We start from the raw sequence: 14,692 nt of genomic DNA, 5'->3' as shown, positions 1-14,692 counted from the left end.
CCAACACATCCTCCCAACCATCCAGGAACAGTTTGGTGACGAACAATGCCTTTTCCAGCATGATGGAGCACCTTGCCATAAGGCAAAAGTGATAACTAAGTGGCTCAGGGAACAAAACATTGATATTTTGGGTCTATGGCCAGGAAACTCCCCAGACCTTATTCATTGAGAACTTGTGGTCAATCCTCAAAAGGCGGGTGGACAAACGAAAACCCACAAATTCTGACAAACTCCAAGCATTGATTATGCAAGAATGGGCTACCATCAGGATGTGGCCCAGAAGTTGACAGCATGCCAGGGCAGATTGCAGAGGTCATGAAAAAGAAGGGTCAACACTGCAAATATTGACTCTTTGCATCAACTTCATGTAATTGTCAATAAAAGCCTTTGACACTTATGAAATGCTTGTAATTATATTCCATAGTAATATCTGACAAAAATATCTAAAGACACTGAAGCAGCAAACTTTGTGGAAATTAATATTTGTGTCATTCTCAAAACCTTTGGCCATGACTGTACATTGACCCCCCTCCACCACCCCTTTTTTTGCCCTAACTCTCTTGCACTGGCTCTACGCACACTCAGTAGACTCTACCCACACATACTACACTGACACTCCAACACATACACACACACACACTACATACGCTCAAACACACACACACATGCATATTGACACCACACACTCACACAGACACACTTTCACACTTTTTCACTCTTGCTGCTCTGTTTATTATCTCTCCTGATTGCCTAGTCATTTTTACCCCACCTACATGTACATATTACCTCAACAACCTTGTACCCCTGTACATTGACTCGGTACCGGTACTCCTTGTATATACTGTAGCCTCATTATTCTTAATTTATTGTGTTACTATTTTCTTTAGCAAATTTTTTTTCTTACTTTTTAACTCTGCATTGTTGCAAGTGAGCATTTCACAGTAAAGTCTATGCTTGTTGTATTTCGCTCGTGAAAAATAGCATTTTATTTGACATAGGGTTGACTCTTTTCGTTGTTATTATTGATTACTCTACTGTATTATTGAGGAAGCTAGTGCATAAGCATTTGACTGCACCTTTTATACCTGTTGTAAACAGGGTTTGTCATGAATTTTTATTTTTTTATTATTAGATTTTTTGGATGGGTAGGTTACATTCTAAATGTAATGTATTACAAACTTGTCATCAGTAATGTAACTAGGATAACACAAACTCAGGAACATAATCTGATTACTTTCACAGTTAACTGTCCAACACTGTAATCCTAGTTACATTACTTTTGGATCACTTTTTCCTCAAGAGTCAATAGAATAAAGATAAAAATTATCCATCAAACTCATTTGGTGTGTCAAACTTAATCTTGCACTTTAAAAAAAATGTGAAAACAGAAAGATGTCAGAATTAATTTTTTGCAAACATCCTTTCTGAATAAAAAAGTAATCCAATAAGTAATCATCTAGTTTTTCAAAAGTATCTGTAATCTTATTGCAATATTTTAGCTGGTAAAGTAAGCGATTACAGGTCATTGTTTTTCCTAATTAGACATCTAAAATGATTACGTGTAATCAGTTACACCCCAACCCTGATTTTACTGGACAACATTGCACTTGATAGACTTTTATTTTGAAAGTTGCTGTGATGACGCTCAGAATTTAATGTCCTGGGTCTCCAGCATAGATTGTTTTTCTCCAGCCTGTGAGAAATAAACAAGATGTCTTCAACATATGCCGCGTTCACATACTGGACGGCACTAGGAAACTCGGAAACGTCCGACTTGCTAACTGGTTGAAGTTATACACGTGCCGCGGCCAACGACTTAGCAAAATGGAAATTTCCGAGTTTCCTAGGTCCGACTAGTGTGTGAACGCAGCAATAACCACGGATCGGGGAATTTTAACGTAGTCTACTGTCAACCTCAACAAGAGGAAATTGGATGTTGGACATGAAGTTAGCTAGTTAATATCAAATTGATTAAATTGTAAGTTGAGTGAAATGTCTTTGCCCAAATTTTAAACGGACTGGTTCGTTGTATTTCATAATCATCAGCTAGCTAACTAGCTAGTTGCTAATGCTAGCAACCTCTACCGAGTACGGAAACATTAGATAGACTCTGGGACAGGTAACGTTAGCTAGCTAGAGAGCTTGGACTTTTTTTAAGTAGACAGCCAGCAAGCTAAAGTGCTCATTTATAAGCAATATCAGGTCCCCTATAGGAGTTTGTTTTATTTGAGCTATACAACATTGGGTAGATCGCTAGCTGTCAAATCGTGTAGCTAACAGCTAGCTAGCTTCCATGCAAAATTAGTCTAGCACTCACTAGTTAGCTGGACCAAAACGGGCGTTGTTTTGATAGCGGTGGCTAGGTAGATAGCGAGCTAATAACAATATGAACTTAACTAGCAAGTTTAGCTGCTCAGCTAGCACTCTACAACTGTCTCTGGCCAGTGAAACAACACTAGAAACTAGTACTAGACAGAGGGCTTGTTGCTCAGGCTTACTACCGTTACACTAACTAGCTAGTTCCATGCATTACCATTACCTACAGTAGCATTACTAATTTGTTTTCCTTCCCTGCAGGTTGTTGACAGAGCTAAGGTGTGGTGAAAAACAGTGTCAAGCCTATTAGGCCTAACTTCACAAGTCTTGTGTGTGAGACACCTCCAACATTAACATTCCAATGCCTCTGCTGTTCCTGGAGAGGTTTCCCTGGCCCAGTCTGCAGACCTACACAGCGCTGAGTGTGGCTCTGCTGGCTGGAAGCATCTTCAGCGCCTACACTACTGTGACAGAACAGGGGTTCGGGGTTCCAGACATGGACGAGCCTCCACCACCTGCACCCTTAGGGGATAATAGAGGCGGCCTAGGCCTAGAACATGTGACTAGCGATGATGTTGTGGGTGCAGATACAGAATTGGCGACCACTGTTATGTGGTACCTTGTCACCGACAGTCTCTTTGTATGGGTAAGTCTTATTCAAGATAGGCTCAACTCAGCCAAGCATCAAATATTATTGTTATGTTACTTAGTTGTTACATGGTTGCTTAGTGGTCTGCTCTTCTCTACTCCTCAGGTGTTGGTGAATACAGCTTGCTGTTCTCTGATGTTAATTGCTAAGATGATCCAGTGCATGGTTTTTGGGCCCCTTCGAGTCAGTGAGAAGCAGGTGAGGCTTGGAGTTGTGGTGGTAACCTAATAACTGATATTTGGGATAATTTGATAAGCCTTGTGTGTACTCACATGTCAACGTGGTACATGCATGTTTTCTCAAGTGTTTGCTTGTTGGCATGTCACCTTATTGAAGGTTAGGCATCTAACTGTTTATGTAAACTATAGTACAAATGTCCACAAATAGTCCACAAAACAAGATCTTATCATTGAAATCTACACTGGTGGTTTGAGTCTATTAGTGTACTCTGACCACTCCATCCATGTTCTAATGTCTTGACCTCTCCTCTCTCCACCCCTCTCTCTTCTCCTCTCCTCTCTACTCCACTTCCCTCCTCTCTCTCCTCAGCACCTTAAGGACAAGTTCTGGAACTTCATCTTCTATAAGTTCATCTTTATCTTCGGGGTGCTGAACGTTCAGATGGTGGAGGAGGTGGTCATGTGGTGTCTGTGGTTCTCTGCCCTGGTCTTCCTCCACCTCATGGTCCAGCTGTGCAAGGACCGCTTTGAATATGTATGTCTCATCAACCTCTAACAGTACATTTGTCATTTTGCAGACGCTCTTATCCAGAGCGACTTACATTGGTGCATTCATCTTAAGATAGCTTAACACTTCACTGTAGGTGTTTTTATGAATGCATTCATAAAGCCTTTATAACAGCTATATAACATTTTTCATGAGTACTTTTAAATAATTATGAGTAACGGTATGATATAAATGTTCAATTCATAAAAATAAAAAAAGTTCTAAAACTAGTTATATTGGGTAACAAGTGCTATTACGCAGTATGCATGACAACTTATTAGAGCACTGAATAAAAAACTGAAATAAGGAAATGACAAAATGTAGATGGGCCCACCCACTGTACTGTAGGGAGAGTGACCTTGTTGACACTGTAAACTTATATACCTATGTTAGATGCCAGTGATATGACGCTGTTGGCTATACATTCAGTCACAGTGACTGCCATTGACCGGGTCTCTTTTCGGTCCAGGCCAGACCTATTAATAAGCCTTGTTCTTGCTGTATGTATGTCGGCCAGGGTCTTAGGTTTAGCTAATGTTTCAGTCACTTCATAGACTCAAACTACAGAGTGGGGGACTACAAAAAAACTAAGATGAACATTTAGGTAGTGTGCTGTAGGAAAACAGAACATCACACCATATTGTGAAGAATGACATCTCTTTGTCTGAAATCAATGGTTGTTAGATTTTCCCCTTGTCATATCAGCTCACATGGTACCTGTTGTAATGCTGTACTTTGTTGCTGCTGTCTGCAGTAAAAGTTAGATGAAAGGCTGAATAACAAGCCTGTATGTGTGTCGCTGTACCTGTGTCAATATTGTTGTGTGTCACTAGACATGTTATTTGAGCATGTGTTAGTAGTCCAGTATGGGGCTGCAGTGACACTGCCCAGATAAAGCTTACCTCTTGACCAAAAACACGCTCAACGGGAAGTCTATTGAACGTCTAGTACCCATGAAGTCTGCAACCACCCCTAAATTGTTATTCTGTGTGTCTGTCACTCTTTGTATGAAAGTACAAGTTATATGTAGGTGTGCGTGTCCGTCTACATCTGTGATTAGTAATCTCTCTTTCTGAATGAGTGTATACAGTAGGTTAATGTGTACCTGTTCCCCCTTGCAGCTGTCCTTCTCCCCCACTACTTCAATGAACAGCCATGTGCGTGTCCTTACCCTACTGGTGTCCCTGCTGCTGGGCTGCTGTGGTCTGGCTGTGGTCTGTGGTCTGCTGGGCGCTGCCCATGGCATGCACACCCTCTCCTTCATGGCTGCCGAGGTGAGGACCTAACCATAAAGAGCTCACCAGCATGTAGTCCTAATAAACGGAAATGAGTTACCTTAGGTTCATTCAGAAATTCCTATGGGGAAGAATAGGGTTTTGGAATAGACACCGAAAATAAGGTCTGAGGTTAACACAGACTTAGGATATGTTATACATTTTGATCTATGAGAAAATATCAGTCAGTTAACATGAACTTTATGAATTATGAAACCTTTGTTTTTTCTGATTACGTAAATGTTTAAAAATTCTCAAAAGATGACATTAGCTGATGAAGATTCCTATAGAACAAAATGTATCAGATCTCCTAAGCCTGTGTTTACCACAGACCTTATTTTAGGCATTTATCTAAAGTCCCTACGAAAACTCTGTTAATTTCCCCATAGACTTTTTTCCAACGAACCATGGCAGAGTTAGTGCCTACAAAAAGACCCCCTTACTATTGCTCTCTATTGGGCGGAGAGTATTGGTGTAGACTAGAGCAGGGCTGGCTGAACCTCCTGGGCAGTTGGGACTACCATCCTGCAGGAGTTTGTTCCAGCTGTTGTTTTATTGTAAGTTACAGTAACAAGGAGGTTTACTCAGTCACAAATTAGTATTACGTCATTGTTATCAGTTACATTTGTTTCCCACAAAAAAAGGATGTATAAAATACTTATGTATAATTCCTATGTCTTTCTCTGTCTTTCAGTGCCTGCTGGTTACTGTGCGGACTGGACATGTCATCATGAGGTAAGACCCTTCCTTGCAGAATGCAGACTCTCTTGCACTGCAACACAGATGACATAGCGGATCTAGAATGAACCAGCAAACAAAAATTGAGTTTGCTATTCACAAAAAGCATTGCCTGATGTGAACCATGCCTCGAACGAAAGAGATCTCAGAAGACCTAAGATTAAGAATTGTTGACTTGCATAAAGCTGGGAAGAGTTACAAAAGTATCTCTAAAATCCTTGATGTTCATCAGTCCACGGTAAGACAAATTGTCTATAAATGGAGAAAGTTCAGCACTGTTGCTACTCTCCCTAGGAGTGGCCGTCCTGCAAAGATGACTGCAAAAGCACAGCGCAGAATGCTCAATGAGGTAAAGAAGAATCTTAGAGTGTCAGCTAAAGACTTACAGAAATCTCTGGATCATGCTAACATCTCTGTTGGCGAGTCTACGATACGTAAAACAATTAACAAGAATGGTGTTCATGGGAGGACACCACGGAAGAAGCCACTGCTGTCCAAAAAAAAACATTGCTCCACATCTGAAGTTTGCAAAAGTGCACCTGGATGTTCCACAGCGCTACTGGCAAAATATTCTGTGGACAGATGAATCTACAGTTGAGTTGTTTGGAAGGAACGCTATGTGTGGAGAAAAAATGGCACACCAACATCAACCTCATCCAAACTGTAAAGTATGTTGGAGGGAGCATCATGGTTTGGGGCTGCTTTGCTGCCTCAGGGCCTGGACAGCTTGCTATCATTAATGGAAAAATTCATTCCCAAGTTTATCAAGACATTTTGCAGGACAATGTTAGGCTATCTGCCTGCCAATTGAAGGTCAACAGAAGTTGGGTGATGCAACAGGACAACGACCCAAAACACAGAAGTAAATCAACAACAGAATGGCTTCAACGGAAGAAAATACGCCTTCTGGAGTAGCTCAGTCAGAGTCCTGACCTTCTGGAGTGGCCCAGTCAGAGTCCTGACCTCAACCCCATTTGAGATGCTGTGGCATGACCTCGAGAGCAGTTCACACCAGACATCCCAACAATATTACTGAACTGAAACAGTTTTGTAAAGAGAAATGGTCCAACATTCCTCCTGACCATTGTGCAGTTCTGATCCGCAACTACAGAAAACATTTGGTTGAGGTTATTGCTGCCAAAGGAGGGTCAAACAGTTATTAAATCCAAGGGTTCGCATACTTTTTCAACCCTGTACTGTGAATGTTTACATGGTGTATTCAATAAAGACATCAAAACGTGTAATTGTTTGTGTGCTATTAGTTTAAGCGGACTGTGTTTGTCTATTGTTGTGACCTAGATGAAGAGCAGATCAAATTCTATGACCAATTTATGCAGAAATCCAGGTATTTCCAAAGGGTTTACATACTTTTTCTTGCCACCGTAAGTTTCTTCCTAGGTTCCTGCCTTTCTAGGGAGTTATTCCTAGCCACTGTGCTTCTATATCTGCATTGCTTGCTCTTTGGGGTTTTAGGCTGGGTTTCTGCATAAGCACTTAGTGACAGCTACTTATGTAAAAAGGGCTTTATAAATACATTTGCTTGATTTGTGGTATGTACAATTCAAAAGCATAGGTGCAAAAATGTCCAAATAAAAAGGCATTATTGTGACCAGGGCAGGGTTCTGATGAAGTCTGTTTCTCTGCAGGTACACCATTCACCTGTGGGATCTGAACCACCCAGGCACTTGGGAGAGTAAAGGTTCCTACGTTTACTACACTGACTTCATCATGGAGCTGTCTATGCTGTTCCTGGACCTTATGCACCACATTCACATGCTGGTGAGTGACAGAGCCGGGAGCACTACGGGCTGGTATTAGTAAGGGAACTAACTGAATGGGTAAGAGCACCACCAAGAGTCCCACAAGATGGCTGACTAAACTAGCCTCAATTTAAAATAAGGGCTTTATCTCAATTTGTCTTTCTTCGATTCCTTGCATTCTATCTCCTTGCCTCCTCAACTGTATTGGAGGAGAAGGTCCATGGTGTCTCTTCTCAGATGATGAGAGTAATCGAGGAAAGATGAATTGAGAGAGAACCACAGTATTCAGATGAAAGTTGAGTTTGATCTTAGAGCTGTGTTTAACATTTGACTCCGGTCTCCCCTCAGCTCTTTAGTAATATCTTAGAGCAGTTTTAACGTTTGACTCCGGTCTCCCCTCAGCTCTTTAGTAATATCTTAGAGCAGTTTTAACATTTGACTCCGGTCTCCCCTCAGCTCTTTAGTAATATCTTAGAGCAGTTTTAACATTTGACTCCGGTCTCCCCTCAGCTCTTTGGTAATATCTTAGAGCAGTTTTAACATTTGACTCCGGTCTCCCCTCAGCTCTTTAGTAATATCTTAGAGCAGTTTTAACGTTTGACTCCGGTCTCCCCTCAGCTCTTTAGTAATATCTTAGAGCAGTTTTAACATTTGACTCCGGTCTCCCCTCAGCTCTTTAGTAATATCTTAGAGCAGTTTTAACATTTGACTCCGGTCTCCCCTCAGCTCTTTGGTAATATCTTAGAGCAGTTTTAACATTTGACTCCGGTCTCCCCTCAGCTCTTTAGTAATATCTTAGAGCAGTTTTAACATTTGACTCCGGTCTCCCCTCAGCTCTTTAGTAATATCTTAGAGCAGTTTTAACATTTGACTCCGGTCTCCCCTCAGCTCTTTAGTAATATCTTAGAGCAGTTTTAACATTTGACTCCGGTCTCCCCTCAGCTCTTTAGTAATATCTTAGAGCAGTTTTAACATTTGACTCCGGTCTCCCCTCAGCTCTTTGGTAATATCTTAGAGCAGTTTTAACGTTTGACTCCGGTCTCCCCTCAGCTCTTTGGTAATATCTTAGAGCTGTGTTTAACGTTTGACTCCCCTGTCTCCCCTCAGCTCTTTAGTAATATCTTAGAGCAGTTTTAACATTTGACTCCGGTCTCCCCTCAGCTCTTTAGTAATATCTTAGAGCAGTTTTAACATTTGACTCCGGTCTCCCCTCAGCTCTTTGGTAATATCTTAGAGCAGTTTTAACGTTTGACTCCGATCTCCCCTCAGCTCTTTAGTAATATCTTAGAGCAGTTTTAACATTTGACTCCGGTCTCCCCTCAGCTCTTTAGTAATATCTTAGAGCAGTTTTAACATTTGACTCCGGTCTCCCCTCAGCTCTTTGGTAATATCTTAGAGCTGTGTTTAACGTTTGACTCCCCTGTCTCCCCTCAGCTCTTTGGTAATATCTGGCTGTCCATGGCCAGTCTGGTGATCTTCATGCAGCTGAGGTATCTGTTCCATGAGGTGCAGCGCCGCATCCGACGCCACAAGAACTACCTCCGTGTCATCAACAACATGGAGGCCAGGTCTGTCTACTGACCAGCCTACTGATGGCTCTCACTGTCTTGTATATAATACATCCCTACTGTTACTTATTAGGTGATGGGTGGTGTTCTTTCACTCTTAGCTGAGACTCAGTGTATGAAGCTGTAGCAGTGTGTGTTGTGTGAATCTAGTCTCTCTGCTTTCTTATGACGGGCTATCTAGCTGTTAGCTATTTATGAGACTAGTGCAGTTGTTGATCTAGATTTGTTATGCTCTGTACCTCTCAGGTTCGCAGTGGCCACAGCCGAGGAGCTGGTAGCCAACAGCGATGACTGTGCCATCTGCTGGGACACCATGCAGACAGCACGTAAACTGCCCTGCGGACACCTCTTCCACAAGTAAGAGACTGACCCAGCCACCTTGGCACCTCTAAAATCCCAGGAGTCATTATTTCCTCACATTTGATTGAATGTGGCATTATGTTGGTGATGTTTTGATTGACACTAAGAGTGTTGTCTGTACCGGTGTTTGATGCGGATCTGTGTACATTAACGTTCCTGTTTGCTATTCCTCAGTTCCTGCCTGCGGTCGTGGCTGGAGCAGGACACGTCGTGTCCAACATGTAGGATGTCCCTGAACATCAGTGGTGATGGAGGTCCGGCCAGAGGCCAGCAGCAGGGGGCTGGCCTCCCACTGGACAACAACCTGGGCCCTGGGGGCCCCGCTGCAGATACCAGACCACACCTCAACCAACACAATCACTTCTTCCACTTTGATGGTAAGGCCATACAGACTTGTTTTACAACACAGGTGATCTCACTGAATGGACTACTCTATTGAGTATGGTTGATGATGATGAGTTCTGGCATATAACATGTTGATAGTCACATAGACAGACATCACACTGTTAGACATTTCTTATAGTGCACATTTCAGGTAGTAATTATTGTGGTGATGTCTCCTCCCAGGCTCCCGCATCGCCAGCTGGCTGCCTAGTTTCTCAGTAGAGGTGATGCACACAACTAACATCCTGGCTATCGCTCAGCAGGCCAACAACTCTCAGCTCAACACCATGGTGAGTCACAGCCTTACTCTAATCCCCTCCTGGGACACCAGGGGATTCTCCTTTCAGCATGTTTTTTAGTCCTGGACTAGCTTTAATCCTTCCAAGAGGTCTCGCAAGCATCATCTGAGCTTTGAAGATTGTTTTTACACCTGCCCTTCATCAACAGCTTTGTTTTCAATGTATTCATTGCAGCAATATGACTTGACTAGAATGGAGGTGGCTGCTGGGTAACATAGTGTTCTACTCCCTACAGGCCCATCAGATCCAGGAGATGTTTCCTCAGGTTCCCTACCACTTGGTGCTGCAGGACCTGCAGTTGACCCGCTCTGTGGAGGTCACCACCGACAACATCCTGGAGGGACGAATCGTGGTGCCCTTCCCTGCTCTGGTAGGTCCTCCAGTTCAGTTCATTGGGTATTTTGGCCATGGTGGTCCACATATAGACCCCAGAAGGCCTACACTTTCCCCATGTGTGTGATTGTACTGCCTCTTTCTGAGGGTTAGGCAGAAAAAGAGAGGGAATGAGTTCAGGATCTAGTCAAATGTGTTAAGGTGTATACTGTGGTGTTAACTGGTGTTGATTAAAGATGTCTTGCCTCTCCCCCTCCAGGCGGCTGAGCGTTCCCCCGTGCAGGTGAACCCAGGCCCAGAGGGGGCAGGAGCCAGTGGGGGGGTGGATACTGCTCCCAGAGAGCTGAACAGCCTGGAGGTCAGAGGGAGCCGTTTCTCCAAGTCTGCAGAGGAGAGACAGAAGATGCTGCTACAGAGGAAGGATGAGCTGCTGCAACAGGCACGCAGGTACTGTACTGTCACCACCGGCAATACTAGACCAGTCTGTCAAACGAAACGGGTGTATTCAGTGAGGGGAAACCTTCCCAGCTTTGCAGATAGAAATATAGCCTACCCTATTCAACTTCGCAGACAATCATATCTTATTACGCAATCAATTTCTGTCTGAATGTTTTGCAATGTGACCAGGCATTTGAACAGGCCTCAGCTGACAATCTTTTCAAAATAAGAGTCTTCTTAGATAAGAGCAAACACCTGTTGCTGTCTTGGTGGTGGTTTCTTGTCTGTTAGGTCAGGGTTCAGTCACTAGCCCTTTTACTGAGTAACTACAGTAGCAGAATAGCTCTATTGTAACTAAATAACTGCGATCACTGTTATGTTTATAAGGACACACCACAGCAAAAGTTTAGCAAAATGAAAGTTTCTTATTGGACTGGTACAGACAGTTTCTCCCTGCCACTCTCTGTTTCTGAGCATTTCCTTCTGTTTTGTGTCTGCTGAACACAACCCACATTGACCTCAACTCATTTCCCCACAGGAGATACTTGAGAAAGAGCCCAGAGGACGAGGAGGACCTGCCCACTCTGGAGGAAGACGCCCCTGTCTCAGACGTGACCATGCTGAGACGCAGGACCATGGCAGCAGCTGCAGAGAGACGCATGCAGAGCCAACCAGACCCTGCTCCCTGAGACTATACTGGACTGTAAACTCCCACATGGACAGTCTCGCCTCGAACCCACACCTAATGCCCTTGGAGTGTCCACCAAACTCCTCATGTCCCACCCAAGAGGCACCTCCACCGAAAGAGCTCTCTACGTTATATGATCAATTGGGGCGGCAGGGTAGCCTAGTGGTTAGAGCGTTGGACTAGTAACCGGAAGGTTGCAAGTTCAAACCCCCGAGCTGACAAGGTACAAATCTGTCGTTCTGCCCCTGAACAGGCAGTTAACCCACTGTTCCTAGGCCGTCATTGAAAATAAGAATTTGTTCTTAACTGACTTGCCTAGTAAAAAAATAAATGGAATGACCTAAATAAAAACATTACATTACAAAGTGTTACAAGAAGCATGGGCTTTGGCTGCACATGGCACAGGGGCTCTGCTGTTTTAGGCTGCCCTAGTGAGAGATGAGAACTGGGCCTTGGGAATGGTACCAGCCTCCTCTGAACTTTCACCAGACACCAGAGGCGTAATTGGACATGGATCACCAGCGTTTTAAAGGAGTGGTGGGTGTCTGAGTTTCTGAAGTGTACACCTGTCATCACATAGCTCTAGCCCCCCAGCTTCACTAGACTTACCTGTCATTCTCTACTGGCCATGATGGGGAAGGAAAGAGCATGGTGTCACAGTCCGAGGATGCTGCTGAGGTTAGTTAGGGTTTGTTAAGGTGCTGTTGCTACATACAGCTCATAGTGTAATGGAGTGTGACATAGTTTGTATTTGTTTTTATTCAACAACAAAAATATGTGTTGTAATGAGCTGAGATTGCTATTGATATCATGGGTTGGGTTGATAACATACTGATGTTATTTTATAAAAATGGAGTGAAAACTGTGAATTAAGAGTAGGTTTAATAGATTAAAACATTGTGAAGCTTTAAAAAAAAATAATTAAGAGAATGTCACTTAATTATCGCTCATCGAAATATGAATGTACTTTATCCACATAATGCTGCAGAGAGAGAGTAGAAGAGTTTAAATTCTGGCCGTTGTGGAGACCTGGTTGTTAATAATGTGTTAAATGTCACATATCCACCCAAGAAAGAACACTAACTAAATAGGAAGACGGAATAGTTTTGTCTCCTGACAGAGAGTAAAACTCTCACCAGTACAGAGTTATAGAAGAGTGGCTCCCTGACCTCTAGGTCAACCAGTGGTTTCTATCTGCAGTCTGTATACCTCTAAAACTTCCCAAAGCATACCTACACTGTATTAAACATCCATTGATAGAGGTACAGAAGACTGTATGGGCTCAGAGGAGTTGGGTTGAGGTTTGAATACTGATGAACCTATCTGATTCACTCACTCACACTCCATTCCTACACTCCATGTACTGGTAGGTTCATTCTTGCAGACGATATTTAGGCCTATGTGTTGGATTCTTGCAGATGATATGTAGGCCTATGTGTTGGATTCTTGCAGACGATATGTAGGCCTATGTGTTGGATTCTTGCAGATGATATGTAGGCCTATGTGTTGGATTCTTGCAGACGATATGTAGGCCTATGTGTTGGATTCTTGCAGACGATATGTAGGCCTATGTGTTGGATTCTTGCAGACGATATGTTGCAGGCCTATGTGTTGGATTCTTGCAGACGATATGTAGGCCTATGTGTTGGATTCTTGCAGACGATATGTAGGCCTATGTGTTGATGTCTTTGATAACTCAAGGCTTGTTAAAGTTGAGTGGTAGATATGCATGAATCACAATGGAATGCTTTAGTTTACGTTTACCCCAAAGAACATTGATCCCATGAACTTCCACATGATGCAGATGTCTTTCTTTGAGATGTGCATATTTCTGTGTGTCTCTCTTTCAGCTTGTTTCATCTGTGGGATTGTAAGAAGTTTCTACTAACTGTGTTTCAGAGATGCACCTCTTGTCAAAAACAAAATACACTAGTCAGTTTTTCATTGATTCAAGCTATTGATCAACTCATATTTTCATATCCATGTCATTTTTATATTCACAAGGGGTTATTTTTGTAACCATTGTATATTTAATCTTAATCAAAAACATGAATTAATCTTTTGGACTGAGCTTTCCTCATATTTTGTGCCTAAATCAAGAATATATGGTTTGATTGTGTAAATAATGTAGTTTTTGTAAGAACTGCTCAAGTAACATGAACAAATGATGAATAATAAACAGAGCTTCTCTACTAGCTTTTCTTTGCTTCCAGTGGTTAGGCCAAGTACCCCTAGGGGTCCTAATACCCCAGGTTGGGAACCACTGCTCTAGATATTGAGTAATCTCTTTCTAGACAGGTGGGTTGCCTCCCACAATGTTACCAGTGAGAGAGTTTGATTCAGCTGAACCGCAGTGCACCGGGCTATGCAGTGAGGGAGGGAGGAGCACCCTTCTCAAATGAACAGTAATCTGCTCCGCTCGGTCATGTTGTCAACAAGGCAGTATGATGCATCGTTCAGAAACCTACATCCTCTTTAACCAATTTTTTAGCATTTTCTAACTTTTTCATTTGAAATGCAGATAGTGTTTTTATCAAGAGCAATCATTTTTGCATGTGAAAACAGAGTCCTACAATTTACTCCACATGCTTAACCTATGGCCACTTTTGTTTTGAGCCGACTCTACCGTCGGCCAAAATGGAGCACCTGGCTCACGCCCGGGAGGCAGCCGGTTCCAAAACAAATTAATTAATCAAATACCCTCAGTGTTCCAGCATACACACCTAGGTCTGGGATTTCTGAGATTAGGTTATGAGTACAATACTTAAAGGGGCAATCCTTAGTTGAAACAATAACAAAGCGTTCGCCCCCCTCTGTTCCGGTAAAAATCTCAAGGATGGGCCTAGATAAATGTAACCACTCTCAAATGCATAGACATAGCTGTGGATGCAATATATGAACATTATAGTTTTAAGCATGTTTTGAGGCTGTACAGTGTTTTACATTTACAATGTTTACAGACATTGGAGTAAAGCAGGTTTATATTTTGGGTCCTGATGGGGTATGGCAGTTGAATTAAACTCATGAAGCATAAATTCTATATTATTTAAAAAATCAATGGGTACATATGAATTTATATGTCCAAAAATGTATGTGGCAACTGCAGATTGCCCCTTTAAAGGGCTGGCTTCCTGGACACAGCTGGACTAAAAAACATTT

General features: G+C 42.6%; 1 protein-coding gene across 2 annotated transcripts; it reads left to right on the top strand.

Moving 5' to 3' along the window:
- Positions 1 to 1,838: 1,838 nt before the first annotated feature.
- Positions 1,839 to 13,728, top strand: LOC109880635 (E3 ubiquitin-protein ligase AMFR). 2 transcript variants are annotated; one of them, XM_031831251.1, is made up of 14 exons: positions 1,839 to 1,978; positions 2,578 to 2,962; positions 3,071 to 3,163; positions 3,515 to 3,679; positions 4,813 to 4,965; positions 5,660 to 5,700; positions 7,350 to 7,482; positions 8,898 to 9,031; positions 9,278 to 9,388; positions 9,566 to 9,768; positions 9,959 to 10,065; positions 10,310 to 10,444; positions 10,667 to 10,854; positions 11,384 to 13,728. In XM_031831251.1, the coding sequence occupies exons 2-14, from the start codon at positions 2,678 to 2,680 to the stop codon at positions 11,532 to 11,534; spliced, it is 1,899 nt and encodes a 632-aa protein (XP_031687111.1). In that variant the 5' UTR covers positions 1,839 to 1,978; positions 2,578 to 2,677; the 3' UTR covers positions 11,535 to 13,728. The 2 variants fall into 2 exon arrangements, with proteins under 2 accessions (XP_031687111.1, XP_031687113.1); XM_031831253.1 differs by lacking the exon at positions 10,667 to 10,854 and having other exon boundaries at positions 1,851 to 1,978; positions 10,310 to 10,384; positions 12,194 to 13,728.
- Positions 13,729 to 14,692: the final 964 nt, after the last annotated feature.

The sequence above is a fragment of the Oncorhynchus kisutch genome, linkage group LG8, assembly GCF_002021735.2.
Source record: "Oncorhynchus kisutch isolate 150728-3 linkage group LG8, Okis_V2, whole genome shotgun sequence".
Lineage (NCBI taxonomy): Eukaryota > Metazoa > Chordata > Actinopteri > Salmoniformes > Salmonidae > Oncorhynchus > Oncorhynchus kisutch.
Note: the sequence above shows the minus strand (reverse complement) of the source record. Positions and strands in the feature narration are given on the sequence as shown.